The following is a 22,493-nucleotide window of genomic DNA, read 5'->3' on the forward strand; positions in this document are numbered from 1 at the left end:
AATTAAGCAGAAAATAGACATTGACATATTTGTTAATCTCACCTAAATCATTACTGGGCCTGGCTGGTTTGGCTGTACAACAAGAGGGTGGCAGATCGGCCAGAATGCATGAGCGTCGCCGCCTTAAGTGCACGGGCTGCCATTTAAAACAGGGAGCTGGGGAATTTAACATGGATAAATACATATAATTTTTAATTCTGAAGGTTCTAAGAGTAGCTTCTCTTAATTAAAAGCTTCTTAGCAGCGTTTGGAAGGTTAGGCAACATTTATATTGGGAGATGCATGAAAACATTCCTTCACTAGAAGGATTTGCTGTCCAGCTGACCCGGGGCTTTTGGAAGCGTGTGTGGGTAGTACCCAGCCCTGTCCTGGATTGGAAGGAAATGCAAACACAGCCTGTGCCGAGTGGGAAAGGGAAGGAAGGAGCTGCCGGGGCTCCGGGCCCAGGGCCCCGCCGGGAGTCGCGGTGCTCCCGTTGATCCCGCCGTTCCCGTGGCCCCGGATCCACTCCGCAGCTCTCAGGTGCTCCCAGCAGGAGCCGGCGTCACCCAAGATGTCCACGATGGACTTTCCTCGCGTGACTTTTCTTCTAATCCGGTTGTGCTCTTGGCATCCAGAACATCCCATGGCAACAGTTTCCACCACTGGGTTATGCATTGCATGAAAAGGTGCTCCCTGCTGCTGTTTTTTTCCTAAAGCTCCTGCCTGCTAGTTTTATCTGCGGTTATTGAGAGGCACTTGGCTTTCCTTGGCTCTGGGCCCCGCTTCCAGAGCTGCTCATTGTCCGCTGGACAAGCTCCGTGCTGCTGCTGCTCGTCCCGCTCTGCCCGCGCGGCAGCCGCCCGCGCGCCTGACACTTCAACAATAGGTGCTGATGTTACAATAGATGTTGCGTTTAATCCCATTGACATTCCTTCGCAAACAATAAAGATTAAAAACAACAAAAAAAAGAGCTTGGTGGTGCTCACATACCACAAAACGCAGTCAGGATATTCAGGCTGCAAGATAATGAGGCAGAGCGTGTCCAGCGCTCAGGCACAGCGCCAGCTTTTGTTCCACGTTCTCCCGTTGGCTTCTTCAGGTAGTGGCTGGCACGGCGCTTGGATTTGCATCGTGGTGTCCTCTCTGTTCACTCCTGCTTGCATCCCTGCTTGCATTTCTGCTTGCATTCCTGCTTGCATCCCTGCTTGCATCCCTGCTTGGATCCGCAGCCTCGGCTTTCCCCGGGGCCCTGAGCTCGCAGCCCGGCCGCCCCCAGCCCCGGCCTGGCTGGGGGTTGCGGGATGCAGCGGTCAGCAGAGGATCCAGGGCTCTGTGCTCTGGCAGAGACTGCAGTCTTTGCTTCAGCTGAAGCACAGCGGGCTCTAAATACCAGGTCTCTGCACCAGCACCCCTTGCACGGGTGTGTTTAAGGCAGGCTGCGAGCATCATCAACCTGCCATGCTTGCCCCGGGCCAGCTTTGACCTGGGGTAAATTCCTGCAAGATCAGTAAAGAGTTGCCCTTGCTTCAGGCCTTACAAACTACAACCTGTTCCAGCCCTCTGCAGGCAGTGAGAAAAGGGGCTTTAGACTCTTTAGCTGCTCTTAGCAATCCATTGAACGTGCCCCTCTCTGCACAGGAAGGAGGAGGCCCTCTCTAGGGCTTGACTGAAGGTGAGTGGCTGGGTTGTTGTCACCACGAGTCCCTTTTGAACACTGCTGTCCTGGTTTAGGACGTTAGGCAGCTGTGTAAGGAGCACCTTGCTGGTGCCGCAGGTCTCAGCAGCGTCCTGTGCATGGTGGGTGTCATCTGGCCTGGTGCCACCTAGTCCTGCTAGTGCCCTTCGTGGGGTGACATTAACCAGAAATTGTTCTGATGAGTGCTTTTGTTTAAACCAAAGTTAACTTTATCTGAGCTCAGCATTTTAAGGTAAATTAAGAATTATGAACTCCATAGGACATCTTCTTGACACAGTTTTCCTCTTGTCTGTCATCATGAGCAAAACCCATGTGTGCCAGTCACTGGTAAAGCCAGGGCTCTGTGGGCATTTTTGGCATCCCTAAGTAACTTGTTTATTTTTCCTAATGAGCCAGTGGTAGTAACAGCTGCTAGTAGGAAGCAGCCTACAGGAAAACTTGGGCTGGTATATGTGGTTTTACATGGCCCATGTTTCTGGCTAAATGAACTGCGTGTAGGGACATTAATCTTTTTTTAGGAGCAAGTGTCTGACACGGAGCTGTGCCCGTTTGCAGGTACGCCAGAGCTGAGCGCCGCTGATCGGAAAGAGCTGGAGACGAAGCTGAAGGAACGGGAGGAATTCCTCGTTCCCATTTACCACCAGGTAGCCATGCAGTTTGCGGACCTGCACGACACGCCGGGCCGGATGCAGGAGAAAGGGGCCATCACCGTGAGTAGCAGGGAGCTTCCCTCGGGAACGCTGCGGGCTCCTGGCACAGGCACGCGCCGATCCCAGCGGGAATCGGCAACCCCGGGGGTCTGCAGCCCGTGGACCCTCAGTGAGGGGAAGGGCTGTCATGAAGCACCCAAAGCCAAGCCCTCATGACAGAGTTTTAACCCTGGCCCGTTAGCTGCAGGTTTTGCTGCTTCCCTGTCCCCTTGAGCACTGATTTCTTGGGTCATTCGGCTCACATGGGAGCTGTGTCCCTGTAGCAGGGTGCAGGGGAAAGGAGGCCACACACTGGGTCAAGGGCTCAGTGGATGTGACCACGTGGAAGCCTTCAAAGCTCCTGGACAGGAGCCTTTGCACGTCTCGTGCAGGCAGCGTGACTGAGCGTGCGAGTGCTCACGTTCCTCCCCGAGCGTGGAAAACGTCCCTGCTCACTTCTCCTCCTCCACCCAATGTCTTGGGCAGGACATTCTAGACTGGAAAACTTCCCGCACGTTCTTCTACTGGAGATTAAGACGCCTTCTGCTAGAAGACGTGGTCAAGAAGAAGATCCATGATGCCAATCCTGAGCTGACTGATGGGCAGATCCAGGCTATGCTGAGGCGCTGGTTTGTGGAAGTTGAAGGGACCGTAAAGGTAAATGAAAAAGCAGCTTCTCCAGAGCAGTTCTATTTCCTGGGCTTAAGCTCAATGAGGTCCTCCCAAGAGGACACTGAGGTCTGTCTTTTAATTATAATGTCAGAGGGCTCTTTTAGATGATGAGCAAGAACTTGTGGGCAATTTCCCTGGTCATGAGTAGCTTTACTGAGATACTTTTTATATTAGGCCAGGAAAAAAAAAATCCGTAGTTTTTTTTCCAGGCATGTGGCTCTGTGGATGTGGGAGTGCGAGGGCCTGGGAAGGAAGGGGAGCAGCTCTCCCGGGATTGCAGGGCAGGGTGGTCTGTGTGCGCAGAGGTGCAGCGGAGATGCCGGGAGCCGCAGCACGAGCTCCGCAGCGGCCCTGGGAGGCTCCATCTCCTGGTGTCTGCGCTCAGGAGGCCTAGAGCAGCTCTGCAGAGCGGCTGTGGGTCCCCAAGGAGCTGCCCTAGCCATGGGGCCTGGCCCTGGGGATCCTCTGTGATATGAAAGCAGTTGTTTTTTTAAAAAAAAATACTATTTCTTTCTGAATGATGTCCTAAATTTTGCACTGTCCCGCTGGTGCCGCGAAGGGCGGGTGGGATGCGCTGCCTGTGCTCCAGGTGCACATCTGGCAGCTGTGCAGCCAGCCCGCCACATCTGGCTGTCCCGCTGCTTCCAGAGGGCACCGCGTCCAGCTGTGCCCTGTCCCCAGGGCTGCCCTGGTGTCACCCATCCTCAAGGCCATGGGAGCAGCTCACGGGGCCGGATCGTTGTCCCGTCCATCCCAAGGGCGCCCCGGCCACGCGGAGCCCTGGGGTTTAACCCCGGGGTGGGGAAGGGGGGTCTCGGCACCCTCCTCCTCTGATCGTTTTGCGGAGGATTTCGCTTTTTAATCATGCTCGAATTCTGGCAATCTCTGCAGAACAATCGCTGGAGCTGCTCTGAGGTTGTTTTTGTTGCAATCCTCCAATCTGAGTCCTTTACTTTGTTTTATTTTGGTATTTTAAGTCACAAACACTCCGGGGTTCCAGAAGCAGGAAGGGGGGAGCGTTCTCTGGAGGGCAGCAGTTTTCCAAGGTAGTGTCTGAGTGTCTTTAAAAGCGGGCATCTCGTTAGCTAATACATTACACCAATCAAGGAGAGTTATCTTAAGCCACAATTAATCTGCTCCCTGGCATATGTTGATAGGAAAGCATCATGCTGTTTCTTAATTAAAAGCAAACGGATTAAAAATGATTAATAAGAGTATTAAATATTCTCCTAAACTAAAAGCTTTGGGATTCTTGAGTAAATCTAGCTTTACGCAGGTCTGCAACCATGAGGCAGCTACTGGGCTTTTCTCCCTTCCCTGAAATCTTCCTACGTGCCCTACTTTGTATGCAGGGAGCATTTCTGTCATGTCTAGGGGCAGAAACAAGGAGCAGAAATTAACAAGTTTAAAACAACAATGAGGCAAAAAATAACAATGAAATAAGCAAAATGGTAAGACTGAAATGACGTCACTGTCTTGAGTCAATCCTATAGACTATATTTAAGGAAAGGGGCTGTGATGTGAGGCCGGCAGCCGCCGGTGCCTCCCCCCTACGCAGGCAGCTTCATCCCGCCCCGATCCCGATCCCAGCTGTTCCCGAGTTGGGAAGCCCGGGGCTGGAGCTGCCCCCTTGGAGCCCGGGCCCAGAGCCACCTCCGGAATTACCCCGGAGCTCATTGTCATTCCGACTTGGACTCCGTTAGTGATAACGGAGAAGGATAGTGCACCTTTAAATGACGAGCTTTGTGTTTAATTACCCAAATAAAATGACATAAATATGAATGAGTGCTAATGGTGGTACTTGCTTTTCCGGAAGCCATTAACAAAACGATTCTTAAATGATTTGTAAAGAAAATGAGAGGAGAAGAGAGGAGCGAGAAGGCTATTAGGCGTCTAACACACTCCTGAGTTATTATGTAGTCAACTACCTAGCAAATATCGGGCGAAAGGATCTTGCGGGAGCAAAGCGGGGTTTGTTGCCAGGGCTGCTCGTGGAGGAGGACGCAGGGCCACGTGGCAGCCACGCAGAGGGCGGTGGGCCGAGTATTTTAGCCAACCTTGGCCATATTCGCTCGGTAATTTGAGGGGGTGGCTGGTGGGTGACACGTGCTCTCTCCTCAGGCCTATCTGTGGGACAGCAACAAGGACCTCGTGGAGTGGCTGGAGAAGCAGCTGGCGGAGGAGGAAGGCGTCCGCTCCGTGGTGGAGGAGAACATCAAGTACATCTCGAGGGACTACATCCTGAAGCAGATCCGCAGGTGAGGCAGCGCGGCCGCCCCGCGCGCTGGGAATGTCCCCGCGATGGCCGTCCCGGGGTGCCTGTCCCCAGGGAAGCGCTGGGAGCACCCGGAGGGCTGGCGGGGGGGACCCATTGCCACCCACAGAAGGAAGGGGAGGAAGGGGAGGCTGGGAGCAGCCGCAGGGGAGACGGGTGCCGGGGCGCTGCCGGCCGCGCTGAGCCCGCTCCTCTCCGCAGCCTGGTGCAGGCCAACCCCGAGGTGGCCATGGACTCCATCGTGCACATGACGCAGCACATCTCGCCCACGCAGCGAGCGGAGATCGTGCGCATCCTCTCCACCATGGACTCGCCCTCTTCCACGTAAGAGCGTCGGCCCCGGCGCAGGGCGGCCCGTGGACGCTGTGACCTGGCGGGGCAGCCTGCGCACGGAGCTGAGCTCTGGGGCCGGAGACACGAGGCAGCCTGGGAACGCGCGCGCCTGCGGATCGAGCGGCGCTGTCCGGCGGTACCTTATTTATTCAGCGGAGCGCGGCCGCAGCGGGGCGGCTCCGGCCAGGCTATGAAGGGTACGCGGTGCCGTGATGCCTGGCCCTGCGCCACCAGCGCCCGCCTTGTGCTCACAAGTGCCAACGTGGAGGAGCCAGGGCCCTCGCTGCCCCGCGCAGCCCTCCGCGTCACCCCGGGGCCTGAAGCCAACCCGGCCGCGCGGGTCCTGCTGGGGCCTTCGGGGCAGGGAAGCGAGCGGGGAGGAGGCGAAGGCGGCAGCGGAGCCCTGGGCCGCTCCTGCGCCTCCTCCCTGCCCGTTGCGAGGGGCCCGTTCTGCCCCCGCGGGCAGCGCCACCACCAGCCCTGCTCCTCGGAGGGAGTCGAGGCGGGTGGGAGCTCTGCAGAGCTGGAGCCCCCGCCCCGAGGACGCCCTGGACCCGTCTCGGAGGTCACAGCCGCCCCGTTAGCTCCGGAGCACAAGGGCTGCTCTTGCAGGACAAGGACTTGCTGCGGGGCTGCCTGCAACCCCCAGGGCTGCTTCCTTGTGGGCCTGGGCTCCTTGGGGCTGCTCGGCAGAGCCGCGTGCTCGGAACCAGACAGAACCAGGGCCTCTTTCCCCGCGGAGCCCCGAACAAAACCCAGAGCTGCTCTCGGCCAGGCCCGCGCCCAGGGTGCCATAACCCAGCGCTCGCCCAGGGCCTTGGGCAGGGCGAGAGCTGGCGGTGCCAAAGCAGCCCCGGGAGCCCCGGGCTGCCCGGCTGCCGCCTCCGCGTCGGCTGGGGGGTTCCCGGGGGCGGCAGCGGCTCCACGGGCTGCGGAGGAGCCGCCGTCGGCGCGCGGGGCCGCAACGTTTCACTTACCTCAGTTTCTTTTAATAAAAAGAGCCGATTCCAGGTGTGTCACGGGGAGTGCGAGTCTGTCCCGCGCGCAGCCCCGCGCGCCCTGCTCTGCCCCGGGCCGAGCGGGGAGCTGCTCCCGGCCCCGGCGCTGCTTCTCCTGCCCCGGAACCGACCCGAAACGGGAGCCTGAGGCCCCTCGTGGTGGCAGCGCCGCCCGCGGGGCCCGTGTGCTCCCCAGCCCGAACCCCGAGGGCTGGAAACAGGGATCACCCCCTCAGCTGTGATGCAGGGAGGGGGGGACCCTGCTCAACTCCAGAAACGCGTTTAAAACTCTTTAGCCTAAAATATCTACACATTAAAATGCCAAGAAAAGAAGTACCAAAGCTGTAAGCTCTCAAAAGCCCTAGATCAAAGTGCCATCATCTTTTAATGTAAACCTTTTGTTGCATCAACAGTCTTAAGAGGGATGAGAGACATCAAAATAAAAACTGAGACAAACTGCAGCTTTGTAGCTGGTTTTTGTTTTAGTCTCTTCTCTCAATTTGGGCCATGAAATAGGTCAGCTCCATTACTGATCAGCCTTCCCACAAATATTTAAAACAAATTGAATTGCACACCCAATACCCATCACAATTACGGCAGGCACAATAACTAAATTAGCAATTCAACAAAATAATTGGAAATGCGATTCTCTCCCTTCCCCAGCCTCCCTCAGGGCCTGGGCCGATCTATGGGGGGAAAACTCTGCTTTGCTAATTCCGCAGCTAATTAGAGACACGCTCGTAAATGAAGTTGTTTGTCTGGAAGTTGAAACTCGTCTGCGCGGGGTCGGGGGGACCCTCCGGGGGCTGCTGAGCGGGAATTGTGCAGGACTCGTGTCCTGGAGCCGGGGGGCACGGCCGGCAGCAGGAAAATAGGTGGGAATCTCCCTGGTGCTGCTGCCCTGGGGAAGCGGCTCCGAGGATCCTCCCTCTGCTCCTGCTCTGAGCGCGGGAGGGGGCGATGGGACCCCCGAGCTGCCCGCAGGAGCCGCGGGAAGGGCGCCCGGGAACGCCGGGCTGGAGGCACCGCTCCGACAGGGGACCTGGTGGAGCAGAGGGGACACGGACGGACACAGCGACGGGCTGTACGGACAGACGGACACACGCGCACGCAGGAGCCATGGGCTATAGGGAGGGGCCGGCACAGACTGCGTCTGTCTGTGTCCGTCTGTCCATACACACTGGCCATGGAGTTGTCTGTGTCCATCTGGCCATATAGCCTAGCACTGTGTCCGTCTGTCCATCCATATACATGGGCACCGCATATGTCCATCTGTCCTTTCATATAGACTGTGTGGGTCCAGCTGTCTGTCCATATGCACTGACACTGTGTGTGCTTCTATCTGTCCTTGCATGTAGCCTAGCACTGGGTCTGTGTCCGTCTGTCCTTCCATCCTGACTGTGTATGGGTCCGTCTGTCCATGTCCGTTTGTCTGCCTGTCCGTCTGTCCGTCCATGTTCGGCTGTCTGTCTGTCCGTGTCTGTCTGTCCTTCCATATAGACGCTGGGTATGCGCACGCATGTGTCCATCTGTCTGTCCATGTCCGTCTGTCCTTCCATATTGACGATGTCCGTCCATATACACGGGCACCGTGTCTGTCCTTCATCCTGACTGTGTGGGTCCATCTGTCTGTCCGTGTCCGTCTGTCTGTCCATATGCACTGACACTGTTCGTGCGTCTGTCTGTCCATCTGTCCTTGCATGTAGCCTAGCACTGGGTCTGTCCTTGTCCGTCTGTCTGTGGCTGTGTTGGTCCGTCTGTCTCTGTCCGTGTCCGTCTGTCCTTCCCTCCTGACTGTGTATGGGTCCGTCCGTCTGTCCATGTCCGTTTGTCTGTCCATATGTACTGACACTGTGTGTGCTTCTGGCTGTCCATCTGTCCTTCCATGTAGCCTAGCACTGGGTCTGTCTGTGTCTGTCTGTCCTTCCATCCTGACTGTGTATGGGTCCGTCTGTCCATGTCCGTTTGTCTGTCCGTCTGTCCATCAATGTTCGGCTGCCTGTGTCTGTCTGTCCTTCCATATAGACTCTGTGTGTGCACGAGCACGTGTCCATCTGTCTGTCCATGTCCGTCTGTCTGTCCATCTGTGTTAGGCTGTCTGTGTCTGTCTGTCCTTCCATATAGATGCTGGGTATGCGCACGCATGTGTCCATCTGTCTGTCCATGTCCGTCTGTCCTTCCATATTGATGATGTCCGTCCATATACACGGGCACCGTGTCTGTCCTTCATCCTGACTGTGTGGGTCCATCTGTCTGTCCGTGTCCGTCTGTCTGTCCATATGCACTGACACTGTTCGTGCGTCTGTCTGTCCATCTGTCCTTGCATGTAGCCTAGCACTGGGTCTGTCTGTGTCCGTCTGTCCTTCCATCCTGACTGTGTAGGGGGGTCTGTCCATGTCCATTTGTCTGGCTGTCCGTGTGTCCGTCCATGTTCAGCTGTCTGTGTCTGTCAGTCTGTCCGTCTGTCCTTCCCTCCTGACTGTGTATGGGTCCGTTTGTCTGTCTGTCCATCTGTACTGACACTGTGTGTGCTTCTGGCTGTCCATCTGTCCTTCCATGTAGCCTAGCACTGTGTCTTACCATATAGACTCTGTGTATGCGCACACGTGTGTCCGTTTGTCTGTCAGTCCTTCCATAGTGACTGTGTCTGTCCTTCCATATAGACGCTGTGTGTGCAGGAGCACATGTGTCCGTCTGTCCATCCATATACAGGGGCACTGTGTCTGTCCTTCCATATAGACACTGTGCATGCACATATATCCGTGTCACTGTCCCTCTATATTGACTGTGTCTGTCCATCCATATACACCATCCCTGTCCATGTCCATCCATATACACTGTGTGTGTCCATCTGTCTGTCCTTCCATATTGACTATGTCCATCTCCATCTGTCCATCCATGTACACAGGTACTGTGTCCGTCTGTCCATCCATATAGACTTGTCACAGTGCGTTGGTGGGTGTGCTCATCTGTCTGTCCTTTGGTAGAAACCATCAGTGTGTAAAGCCCATCAGGTCTGTGTGTGTGTGTGTGTGTATATATATATATGTGTGTGTGTGTGTGTGTGTGTGTGTGTGTGTGTGTGTATATATGCATATATATACACACATGCGCGCGTGTTTGTCCGTGTGTCTGTCCCTCCACACAGGCGGTCACTGTGTTTGTGTGTCAGAGCCCCCCGGGTGCCGCTGCAGCCCTGTGCCCGCTGCGGTGGCCGCATGGATCACACGGAGCAGCCTCAGCTTGAAAACAGTTTAATTAGGTCGTGGGCAGCGCCCAGCCCGCGCGGTCCCCAGCGTCGCCCCTCATTACACGTCCCCGCGACCACGTTATTTCCGCCAGAAAAGCCCCGTTTGGGATTGATCAGAGCAGGGCAGTAAATTCCCCTTGCGGGGATCTCATTTCCAGCTCCTGACCTTTGCCTGCAGCCCCCGGCCGCCCCGCACGGGTCGCGGGGCTGGTGGGGCCGGGCCGGCCCCGCTCCCAATCGGCGATCGGAATTGCGGGCGCAGGAGCGGCGCGAGGCTGGGAAGGCACCAGCAGCTTCCCGTTCCCTGCAGGATGAGCCCGGCCGGGTCCTGATGTCACCGATGTCCCTGTGAGCAGCGGGGGCGGCTGCAGGAGCCGGGCGTGCGGCTGCCTCCAGGGGCGGGCACCTTCACTGTGCTTTAAGTCCATTTTAATTATGCAAATGACATGTAAATCCTCTCGAGGCGGTGAGACGCGAGGCACCCGCTGCAGCGACGCGGCCAGACCCACGCGCGTCACCCCCAGCCCCACGGACGGAACCCGCGAGGGTTAAATCCGCAGCCGGGGGGGCCTGTGGGGCCGGTGCTGTGGAACGGGAGCGCGGCCGCGCGGGAACACCGGGGGCTGCGGCCGCGCGCGGCTCTAGCTCCGCTCCGGCTCTGCGGCGCGCGCGACTTGTCCAAACAGCGACCGATAAAGCTCCGTCCTGGGGAGGAGGAAGAGAGGCACAAGTTAGTTGTGAAGGTCAACGCGGAGGCAGCAAAACCGGCTGCTCCTTCCAATGAAAAAGCTTTGTGTAATTAAAAATGCGTTCAAAACCTTTATTAATAAATACAGGCAAAGGGGAGAACTTGCAAAAGGCCAATCCAACGCAGTACAGAAATATGTAAATACTTCAGTGCGGCTGGATACCATATCTCTAGGGAATGAGGTTGCCTGTGAGTTTGCCCTTTGCACACAGGCTCTTAAAGTAAGGAAACAAGATTGAATATTTTAATAGGATGTGTGAGAGCGCAGAGCCATAAGGAGGATCCAATCAGCCAGCCTACGTGGGACTATAATTTAGTTTTCCTACTTTTTCTTGAACTTGAGGTACTTGAAAAACAATGACAATGACCCAGCAACGAGGTCCCAATTAACAGCATGTATGAAGCAGGCCTGATAACCACAGCAAGTTTCTCTTAAAAAAAAAAATAGAGGTTGGTTGGTGCTATTTATTTTTAATTTGAAAATCAAAGTAACCTGAGAGGAGAGATGGAGGAAAGGAGAGCATTTTTATAAATGATGCAAATGGGGCAATGCAGGAGGCAGCAGGGGGAGGGCGTTATTGCTCCCCAAGGCGCAGGACGGGCGCGCGGGCCCTAGGGGAAGGCACCGAGGTCGGTGACACCCCGGGGGCCCCGCGGGGACAGCGGCCTCCCGGCACCCGCGGCAGGTCTAGCCCAGCAGCTCCTGGTCGTGGGCGCTGATGCTGCCCCTCTGCTCCGGAGCATCCCGGCCACGTTCCCTCCTTGGTCACTGCGGGGCCACCCGGCGGCTCCTCCGCGGATTCCGCCTTCGCTCCGGGCTCTCCGACGTCCCGGCTGGCGCGGGGCGGCCGCCCGTGCAGGGGGAACCTGCCCCAAAGCCCCATGGCAGCCCCCCACGTCCCCCCAAACCCGCAGCCTTCCCCCGCAGGCCGCCTCTCCCCGCAGCAGGATTTAACCACGCGGAGAGCAAAACTCATCAATCCTCCAGGTTTAACCTTGTCTCCGTTTCAATTCACCAGGGTAAGTGTGGATTTTAATACTTTCAGCCCCCTTAAGGCTATGCATAATGAACTTGGATTTTGGTTAAAAACATAAAATTCCTCCCCTCCGCCCCGCTCCATGAAATGTCAGCGCGGAGCCGCGGCCGCGCACGGAGCCGCCGCGTGCACCCGCGCCGTAATTAACGGCAGGAGCGGGTCAATACAGGGGTCTTCCTTGAATTAAAATTTAACTTACCCTTTATTGCAACCTACAAAAGCAAGTAATGAGCACTAACATTTTTATTTCTTTTAAACTGTCATTTAGGCTGTAGAGGGGATAATTACCTCTTTCCACTGTAGTAAGGTTTTATCACCCTTAGTGAGGCATTTTCTAATTTAATATTTTTACTATATTATCATAAAACCTGTTTCTGGAAAAAATGATCACGAACCACAGAGCCATTTGCCATAAACCATGTGTGTGGAAGTACCCTGGCTTAATTGCTGCAGCCGCCCCTTTCCTTGGGGGCAGCAACTCGCCGCCCCCAGCGCTGCTGCCCGCGGTTTGGGGGGTGAAATCCCTCCACCGAGAGCCCCAGGTGATACGAACAGCCAAGGGCTTCATAAATACATAAACGGGCCCTATATAAATCACGGGAGCTGCTGCAGGTCCCCGGGAACGCCCGTCCCGTCCACCACGCTAAATCCGCGCTGCTCCCCGGAACGACGCTCCCGGTGCCTCCTTTTGCAACAGCAGAGCTCTGCATCCTGCATTCCGGTGGGAGAGGAACGTTAAGAGGGGCTGGATTCGAGCAGGGTTTGCTTGGAGGGCTGTTAATACAGCAAGAGCGCGGGAGTCACTACTGCGCTTTACTGCTGCAAAAATACCCTGCAACCAATTGATCCAGCTTCTCCCATGTACCTTCTCCTTCCTCGCCACTCCAGGCCAAAAAAGAAAAAAAAGAAACAAAAAGGATAATTTAGAATAAGCCCCAAGCAGTACAGAAATAACTACATCTACCTCATTCCTAGTGACACGTCCCTTTGGGAGCAAGAATTTTTAATTCACAAAAAATGGAGAAAACGGTGAATACCCACTGAGAAAAGGAAGAGGGAAAACACAGAGCTCCTAGTGAAAGAGAAGCTGGGCCAGAGGGCGGATAATCTGCTTGGAAAACTTCCTGTCTGTATCCTAAGAATTCTTTTGCCCACCGCTGTGAAATTCAGATTACAGGACCCCTAATAAAGAGAAAAAACGGACGAAGCTGGAGTCCTTCACTGCTGATCCCTGCAGCGGGCCGTGCCAACGCACGCACTGGGGATGAGGCTCCGTATCCGTGTCCTTCCCGCAGGGAAGCTCCCGCGGCGCCGACCCCGCGAGGTGGCAGTGTGTCCCGCCGCTCCGGTCACCCCGCGGCGGCTCTAAACCGCGACACGCGGCCTCGGGCGCATCCCGCGGGGCCACGCACGGGATGTGGGGCTTGTCCTGACCAAGGGACACGGCGAGGACGGAGCGGGGCTGCCGGGGAGCCCCCCCGGGGCTCATGTTTCCCATTGGTGTCCCAATCCTGCGCGTTCCCCCGCAAACCTGCAGCCTTCAGCACGCGGCCGCACCGATGCCAGCAGGGAGGACCCCTCTCCCTCCTCGTTTTGGCCTCCGCACCTCCTTGTTTTACAGCCGGGCACCGCAGGGGCCGGAGGAGCAGCCGGACACGCAGGGAGGCCCCGTCCCGGCCGCCTTCCTCTCCCACGCGCTCCACGGAACCTGTAAATCCAGGGAAGCGGCGGCTCCGCACCTGCACATCCCCACGATGATTCCCCTCCTTCGCAGCTTGACTGCTTTATAACAGATTTGATGCGGGAGAAGACAAATCGTCTCACAAGGAAGGAGCGACAAATCATCTCACCGCTCTTAACAGGTTATTTTTTTCCCCGCTTTGAAAAGGAAATTTCCATAACAGAAGCATCCGTCTCCGTACCAGGGATGTCAACGTCGGGACGCGACGACTTGAGCCCGTTGGTGTGAGCTGGGTCACCCCGACCTCCGCGACCGCCGGCCTCGGGGCAGGAGAAACCTCCTCCAGGCAGCTCCTTGCACCAAGGATGGCTGAAGGCCACGGCAGCCCCGAGGCCTCTGCAGGAATTCCGAGGAGAAGCCAAAGGCCACAAACTCGTCCGGCTGTTCCCAAAAGCAGCACTTTGTTTCCTCTCAGCAACATCCCTGGATTGACAACCCCAGGGCCCAAATTCCTCCGTTAATCTAGTCTCATGGTGCTTTAATACCCAAAGCACAAAGTGAGCTAACTTTAAGGCTGCTATCTCACCAACTTTCACTATTATTTTTTTTATGTTAAACTCTTATGTCATATAAGAAAATTAATCCTTTAATACCAGGATTTCCTTCTCCGTACCCCCCTCTGCTTGCAGTAAGACCCCCTTGCGGTGCTAAGTCCAAGAGCTAGAACGCTGCTCGGGAAAACACCCAGTGTTCAGGCTGAATCCGGGGGAAATCTCTCATCCAAACTTTGCTGGCAGCTGGATAATCCGTATCTTAATTTGGCTTCCAGCAGGCCCCGGTCTGCTCGTGCAGGAACCGCCACCGCGCTCCAGGCAAACAAGTCATCGCTGTGACCACGGCCTGCAGCAAGAGCCCGGCTGGCTACCTGGTGACGAGCACAACATCACGAGGAGCAGAGGTCCAAGAGGAGCAGGAGGAACCGCCCTCAGCTCCCGCCGCGCGCGATGCCGAACGGGTCCACCCAGCGCCACCGCGGCCATCGGCTTCCTCTAACCGCGCTCCAACCGATGCGACGAGGAGCTGCTCGGCGGGTGATGCAGGAGCCCACGGCCTCGGTGCCACCTTCGCGCCGCGGCGAACGGCCACGCGGGGCAGCAGGTCACACACCGCGGCAACCCCAGCTAATGCAACGCCCTAATCCTCTTTAACAGGAGATCAGATCGGTGCCATGAGTTATGTTCATCCTGTAATCTGATAAGAAAGAGTGAGCCTCTAATAAAAGAGTAATGAGAGCCCTTAATGATGCTGTTAAAAGGTAGCGCCGGCTAAAATATTGCTGTTGTTCCAGCTGATTAGATCACTGTTGCATATTTGTGCAGGCTTGTTTCACCTGTCAGACCAACCTGAGGGGCTGTGGGAGACAAAGGTGTTTCGAGCAAACATCTGTGTCCTTAAGGACCATCTCTCCTACAAGTTACCTGTCTTCTTGAGGCAAAAAAATGATTTTCTTCAAAGGCAGCAGCAATCTGATACTACACCTCTTTCGTAATGGATCTGCACTGAGTTTCTGTTCCACCAGCACCGGGGTAGACACTTGCCCATGACAAACAGTGCTGGGATGTGAAGAGCTCTGTGGCAGAGCTGAGAGAACTGCAACAAAACCAAAGGCCACTCATAGTTCTGCCTAGAAACACAGGCTTCACTTGCTAAAATCTGGCTGTTCATAGGATTATAATGAGTATAATGTGCTCAGATACTGGAGCAATGGGATCAGTAAAGCACCTTTGACCACACAGGTGGAAAAAACATATTACAAGGGAAGTCCAAGATATGGCACCTACATGATGCCACCTCAAACCAAAATGAATTGTGACCGGAGAAATCCTGGATCTAATCCTGGATAATTCCCACCTGAGACAGCTCCCCTCTTTTGGATAACCAGTCACTTCCAACTTCTGCCTTCAGGTTCCTTGTCTCAGGGCAGGTTCATTTACATAGCAGTGACCTTGGACTGATTAAAAAAAAAAACCTCAGCCCAAGAGTACTATAAATGTATTTAAGTCCATAAACATACATCCCAGGACAACCATAAAAATCACCTTCCAGTGTGTGTTTTAAAATACTACCAAAGAGGGGTTAAAATAGAGAAGAGCTGGAGGCCACCAGTGTCCCACACATTACAACATAATATATGTGAGCATGGGGTTAAACAGCCATGCCCATGCGTAGGGTGCATGAAAAACTGGCAAGTGGAAGATTAATTGCCTGCACAAATGCTATTATTCCAAGCGGCAGCAGGAATAAGAAAAAAAAATCCAGGCCGCAGAAACGCGGAGGTGCCGCTCGTCACGTCTCTATCCAGCGCTCCGGCTGCTTCTTGGGGCATTTCCTCTTTGTTTCCCCAGCCAGCAGGAGCAGCGGGTGGAAAACCCCACGTGTCAAACCCCTGGCATCCCCAGCCATGCCAACACTGCACAGGGAGCCTCCGGGGAGGCTGTTCTTGCTTCTGCTTTAAGGCCCATCCAGAACAGTGCAGGATGGGCTAACTCAGGCCTCCAAGACTGCTCCATCCAGGCACAAGTTGTGCTTGAAACCCCAGTGTTGGCAGAAGGGGACACCACTGTCCCCAGCACCTGACCCCCGGGACACTGGCTGATGTGCAAACACGTTAACCGAGAGCTTCATTCTAGAAGGATAAACCAACACGAGGCGCTGAGACCTCAATGCCATGAACAACCAGACCGGCGGCTCTCCGAAGCGACTTGGAAACTTCACGTAGGAACTAAGTTCCCGCAGCTGGAGAGGAAGCAGCAGCAGCTGCTGCCACGTTGCTGCCCCAAAGAGCCTGTAATGAGATGTAATAACCTGCTCAGGGGAGAAAACCCTCGGGAGGCCTCTTCAGTGACACAGGTGTCAACCACACTGTCCCTGCCACGAGGCCAGCACGACACACGCAGGGTCCTGTTGGCTCTAGCAGCACCTGGGTGCCTGTTTTCCTGGGATCCAGGTAAGGGGGAGTGAACTGACCACTCTGTGTGGCTGGGGAAACAGCTCTCACTCCACACTGCCAGCACGTTTCTTCCTGGGGCAAGAGGACCTAGACCATATTCAGAAATTAAAGCATTTTCCCATTAAAAAATAAAAGGAAAAAAAAAAAAAAAAAACTATGAGAAAGAGCACTCCTATGATGAAACAGCAAGGTGCTATTATGGATGCAAAATGAACTCCTACCCAGAAACCTGTGCAAAACTGCACAAGGCAACAGGCCGAGAGCAGCAGGCATCGCTTGGCATTTTCCAAGCAGATGAATGACGTCTCTCCCACTTCCACAGAGCACAAACATGTTCACAACCCAGGGGAAAGGTGTTTCTCAGGCCTTCCACATCCATTCACTGCAAAAAAATATACCACCTCCTTCCCACAAAAAGCTGAACATTTGGAGATGTAGTTTAGGAACGTAACGCCCAAGAAATACAGGTTTATATGTGCAATACTATCTAGCAACTACACATATAGCTGCACTGAAATTTCCTTATTAATTTACAGGTTAAGACATTATAGTCTTCTAAGAAAATTCTTTACCAATAGAAATAAATGCAAGCAATGTTTAGGCCTTGAGGGAATCTTAATTACTCCAGTTAATAGCTGAATAGAGAGTAAATAGAATAGTAAACACTTGAAATTTCTGATTCAAAAAACTATTTCAAAGCCAGAAGAATTTTAAAGCAGGAATCAAAATGTACATATCAAGATTTATGAAAACTTCTCGTGCGGTGTCACAGTAATTACAGAGTGAAAGCTCAGCGAGACTGCCTGGACAGATGTGACCAAGACACCCAGGCTATGATGCCAGTGACAAATGGTTAACTGATAAGAAGAAATGGAGAGGGCGACAGACTGAAGAACAGGTCAATATCACGCTGTCATGAAGCCATTTGAGAAACATAATTAATCTATTACTCACCTGGCGTCATCATTCATTGTACAGTGGTCAATAGGTGCCATGAAGCTCACCAGCTTGCTATGGACATGGTACCTGAATAATGCAGGAAATAAGCAGGCAGCACATTAGGAACTATTAATGAAAAGGAAATGGTGCTGCTCAAATAGAAACGTAACAGTGTCTGAAATGCAAAGTACTGGCTTTCCTGGTGGCTGGTATCTAATGACTCACTAGTTGCAGTTGGCAGTTCCTCCTCTCTTCCCTCCTCCTCCTTTCTCACAACACGCTTAGCAGAGTAATCAGATGATAGGACGTGCTGAATAGCTGACTAACAAGCAAATCCTTGACTCACAGCCAGGCAGATGATGTGCAGCCTCCAGGAACTGCATGTGAGTACAAACACAATGGCAGAGACGCCCCGGGAAGCCAGGACAGAGTCGCTCTGCACCCAGCTGCTCCTTCGGCCGGGTCCAGCTTTCCACCCTGAGCTGGGAACTTGCAGACAGTGGCTCTTCACTGCTTATATTCTACGACACGACATACATCATTTAACAGGGTACTGAAAAACCCAGAATGAGAAGCTGGCTTCAGGCCTTGTGTTGAAGGGTGCAAGGCCCCAGACCAATGGCTTCTGGTGTATACAACCACGCTGGCTACACATCTGAAATGTTTTATCCAAAGTGCTGGTACTTTTAGAGCCTTACAGGGAGCACACAAAAGGATTCATAAGCATTTGCCTAGAATCACCCTTCCACTCTGTCATCTCCATAGTCCCCTCTGCCTAGTTATGCAGGAACTTTTGCTGGAGGGAATTTTTAGCTCACAAGAATCTATTCCAGGCAATTCTCCAGGCCCTGCACACACCCTTTCACAGGGGTCCCTCTGTTTTTCAGGACCTGAAAGAGCTTTACCAAAAAAAAACAAACAAAAAAAGCCCCACTAAGCACTGCAGCCCCAGGACTGTTCTGGAAAGATGCTGGACCTTAACTGCATGTCGATCCGAAACACAGTCCCTGACACATTGCTCTTTTATTGGTATTTTCCCTGAGGGGGTCAATGCAACTTTTATTTAGAAAAGAAAAACCTGTACCCGAGCTGTAAGAGGCGACTGACACGGGGAGATAGCGGCTCTCCCAGGGATGCTGGCGTGCTGAGACACTGCCCCATTATTCCTCGAGGTTTACGAGTCTGACTCAGTTGTGTGATGTTGTCAGTAGTTTTGACTGAATCATGAATATATCCAATTATGTGTGATGCTGACAGAAAAGAATATTGATAGTCAATAATTATAGGCTTTTCAGGCCAACAAAGTAGCTCTTCCCTCTTTTAATAAATTATCTTATGACATCTATCTTAAAAATTGCTATGCCAGGCCTGACCCAGACTGACTCCGCTGACTTTCTATCAGATGCCATCTAAACTCACGATTTATAGTTTACTCACAAAAGGATGGTTAATGTTGCGGATTTTTCAGGAAGCGGAGCAGCTTTTCAGCATGCCTCCCTGCCACAAACGCCTCCTCCGCTACAAATCATGCAGTCACGCTAAACTCAGGGAGACTAATGTATCTGCTCTGCAACAGGGGGAAAAATCCTCTCCATGCTGCTCCTCTTTCCACACTGCAGCACGGACGACTCTTCCAACAGAAATACAATGGGAAACACCAACCCAAATTAGTGACCCGGGAGGTAGAACGTGAAATGCAGTGGAGCCAAGTTAAGCTGTGCTGAGATTTATAACAGTATTTGAAGATTACACACCAAATTCCAGTCCGTGGGAAATAGACACTTACCTCGAGTATTTCTCTAGTATTTCCTAGAGCTGCTCTCCACATTTTAGGTAGTTACATACATATTGCAAAAGGTAGGAATGCCACCAGTGCACCCAGCACAAGGCAGTCAGATTTTATCTTTCAAAACCCCATACTTTTGGATATATTCTGGTGCAAATTGTCACCCACCGTATTTTCCTTCCTTTGCTGGCTTTTCTGTCCACTTTCTTCTTTATTTTGCTTCGTAACTTCTGGATGGCCAGCCACTGTCTGAAGAAAGCACATGGACAGTTATGTGACAGTTAAAATAAGTACACAAATATGCATTAGGTACACTGGGCCTTAAGGAGCAACTTCTACCTATTACAGCTACAAAAGTGAAGAAGCCCAAGAAGCTCAAGAAAGCAGGTATGAAGCTCCAAATGCCTGTGGTGCTGCTTCTCTCCAAGAATATGGAATTTCAGTAACAGGCACCCTCCCTCACTCCAGCCATAAAGGGAAACACAGACCAGACCAGCTGATGCCAATGAAGTGATCACTAATCACCAAGAATATTCCACCTGCAGGGAAACCCATGGAGGACACAAGCTTGGCTCCATTTTTATCCATTTTGATTACTGATATTTTTCAAGAATCTTTAGAATTAAGAAGAAAATCTTTACCAAATATAAATGCTAAAATCTGTAAAATTGTCTCTAAAGGTATTGCTTTTTTGTTTCAGCACTGATTATTAGAATGACTTGTATTTTGCATATAGAAAGCCCATAACAGAATAGATGGTCTGCCAGATCTTAAACTGATTCTTTAAGTGAGATAGGTTATTCTAACTTCATGAACAGAATTACCGTGACGCAGTAGATGCTCTGAATTTATTTTCTCCCTCAGTTTTGCAAAGCATATTGAAAATTACAAGCAAGTATTTCTCTCCAACACCTCTGACTATTAAACCTGGCAAATCTCAGCAAGAAGCCCTATATAATGCTCCATCTATTACTGTGCAAAGCTAAAAAAGAGAAGAAAGCAATAAACAATTTCAGAAAGTGCTGTCTGATCCCTACCTGTACTTAGAAAGGAGCTCTACTTCTCAAACAGAAAACCTCATCAAGTCAAGGAAGTTTTCAGTGTGGAAAAACTTCTGATAGTTATAAATATATATATATATATATATATATATATATATATATGTATTTATGAAAACGAGCATCATCTTACCTGATTTATACAATGAAAACTCGACATCAGGGAAAAAATCCAGCAAAATCCAATTACTGCACTCTTAATATAATTTTAATTATTGTAATCTATTTTATTGTAAAGTGAGATAAATGTACAATGTAATCACCACTTAAATGTAATTTTGCCTATATCATATTAAATTATAGTGAATAGCTTTCCATAATATTTCAGACATACCAAAAATAAATTTGACACATTGCACTAAAATTTGGGTAATATTTTGAAAGAATAAGAGTTATTTCAGCAACCCTAAAACTTCCTAAAGCATTTTCTCCCCTTTAACATACACAAACCCACAGCACTTTTTCAGTGGACAGCCTTATTCCAGCATTTTCAGCATTCCTTTACTTTGCTGCTTTTCTAAATAATAGCCCATAGTTATTTAAATGTATCCTGTTCTATAAGCGGTATTTGGAATATTTTTTAATTTCTAAACACAGAATTAAAGTGAGAAATAAGAGCTTTCCTGCACAGAATTATATTTGACTTTTAGCATAAAGAAAACATTCCCCGATGGTGTTTTAATTGTACTTCTATCTTTTCTTGCAGCAGGCAGAAAGCATGCAGAGGAATTGTTTTAACTGATCTCACTTCAGGTCTGCTCCCCTGATGCATTGAGAAATCAGAGCTCATAATGCTGAAATACCCAATTTCAGCAGCAGGTGGTCACTTCAGCCAGCCCCTGCTTACCAGAGTAGGTCAAAACTCCCTTGTAATGTCCAGAGTCTGGTGATTCTGGCAGGATGATCCATAACTAAGGTACAGAGGATGACTTACTTCATTAATGCCATATTGCTTTAATCAGCTGTTTGGCAATTTATTACACCCAGATGTTCTCTCCAGAGTCATTCACAATTTGGTCTTCTAGAGGGAACAGGGATGCAATGCTGGGGTGAAGCTGGTGATCACAGAATCATTATGGTTGCAAAAGACCCTCAAGCCCATCGAGTCCAGCCACGGATGTTGCAGGTTGCTCCCCACTTACCTGCCCATTGCTACCTGATCGTTGGGGTCCAGTGAGCTTGTTTTACGCTCAATAAGTTCTCGAAGGAGCTAGAAGAAGAAAGAAAATAATCGTATTTAAGAGAATGGTAAAGAGCAGCTTCATAGATTTCTCAGAAGACTTAAGAAATTAGTTGCCAGATTCCCAATCCATGGGCTACAGCTTCTGAAACTTCCTTGAAACCCCCAAGACAAGAACCAAGTCTTCAAACATTTCCTCTTCACAAAGAAGTTCTCCTAGGGATAACGTGTGACTGACGAGCAGAGCCAAAGGCTCCAGAAGGGTCCAACCAACGAGGCTAGAAGTGCCAAGCGCTGCAGTTTGTCCCCCCTTCCACAATAGTCCCCACAGACCACGTGAGTGGAGCATAACACCAAAGGTCGCCTAGAAGAGCTAATACAGAAGTTAATTTTGGATGGATCGGGGAATAGCAGGGTGCTTCCTTCCGTGCAGTTTGTACAGGTGACATTTAGCTCAGTGCCGTTCGTGGTCTAAAGGGTCATGCAGAGCCAGCAGCGCCGCGGCCCGAGCATCCTCTGCAGCAAAGCGAGGCCATGACCTAAAGCCCGAGCAACTGGCAAGGCCCAGAAGCCCCCGTGCTCTGCTCCACTGCGGTCACCTCTCGAGGACGGCCCCTTCCTAACACGGGAACACCCCCAAGAGCTCCAGTGAGAGCAGGGACCCCCAGTTTTCCCTATGCTGGGAGGAAAGGGGGGCTGAAGCCCTCGGCAGAACAGAGCCAAGCGCTCGTGTCTTGCGGGCCAGGCTCTGTCCCTTTGCCCTGCTGCAGCCCGGGGCCACCGCGCGCCCTTGGGTACGAGCCAGCACAGCAACACACAGAGCAGGCTCCAGCCTGCCCAGCTGCGCTGCACGGCTCTCCACATGCCATCATTTTACTGCCTAGACAAGCTCCAGCTCACAAAGGACCTGGGAGAGCGGCGGACCCAGAGCTCTGAGCCCCACCAGGTCACCAGGAGGTGGGACTGGGGAAGCAGGAACATCCCTCCTCCCCAAACTGCAGCTTTGCTTAAGCAGGAGAGATGGACGGTGCCCCGCACAGAACAGGCACAAAAATAGAGCTGCTGCCACCACAGCTGGGCGCTGGGCAAGGCGAGGGGAGCGGGAAGCAGCGGGAAGCAGCGGGAAGCAGCGGGGGGGACGGAAAGGGCAGCTCACGGA

The 22,493-nt window shown here is 52.4% G+C and overlaps 2 protein-coding genes across 3 annotated transcripts in view; one reads left to right on the forward strand and one right to left on the reverse strand.

Moving 5' to 3' along the window:
- The window catches only part of ACACA (acetyl-CoA carboxylase alpha), a 104,899-nt gene extending 99,248 nt beyond the window's left edge, over positions 1-5,651 (forward strand). For both annotated transcript variants that reach the window (XM_088536129.1, XM_088536136.1), the window contains 4 exons: positions 2,234-2,388; positions 2,854-3,024; positions 5,161-5,297; positions 5,516-5,651. In XM_088536129.1, coding sequence (XP_088392255.1) covers positions 2,234-2,388; positions 2,854-3,024; positions 5,161-5,297; positions 5,516-5,642 — 590 coding nt within the window. In that variant the 3' untranslated portion in view covers positions 5,643-5,651. The remainder of the gene's footprint in view (positions 1-2,233; positions 2,389-2,853; positions 3,025-5,160; positions 5,298-5,515) is intronic.
- A 4,885-nt stretch (positions 5,652-10,536) lies between these two features.
- Positions 10,537-22,493, reverse strand: part of AATF (apoptosis antagonizing transcription factor) — a 39,274-nt gene continuing 27,317 nt past the window's right edge. Inside the window, 4 exon segments of the mRNA XM_088535794.1 lie at positions 10,537-10,600; positions 17,326-17,397; positions 19,265-19,345; positions 21,297-21,364. Of these exon segments, the coding sequence (XP_088391920.1) occupies positions 10,537-10,600; positions 17,326-17,397; positions 19,265-19,345; positions 21,297-21,364 (285 nt within the window).

The sequence above is a fragment of the Tinamus guttatus genome, unplaced genomic scaffold, assembly GCF_059628265.1.
Source record: "Tinamus guttatus ecotype Peru unplaced genomic scaffold, ASM5962826v1 Tinamus_guttatus_pri_ptg000043l, whole genome shotgun sequence".
NCBI lineage: Eukaryota > Metazoa > Chordata > Aves > Tinamiformes > Tinamidae > Tinamus > Tinamus guttatus.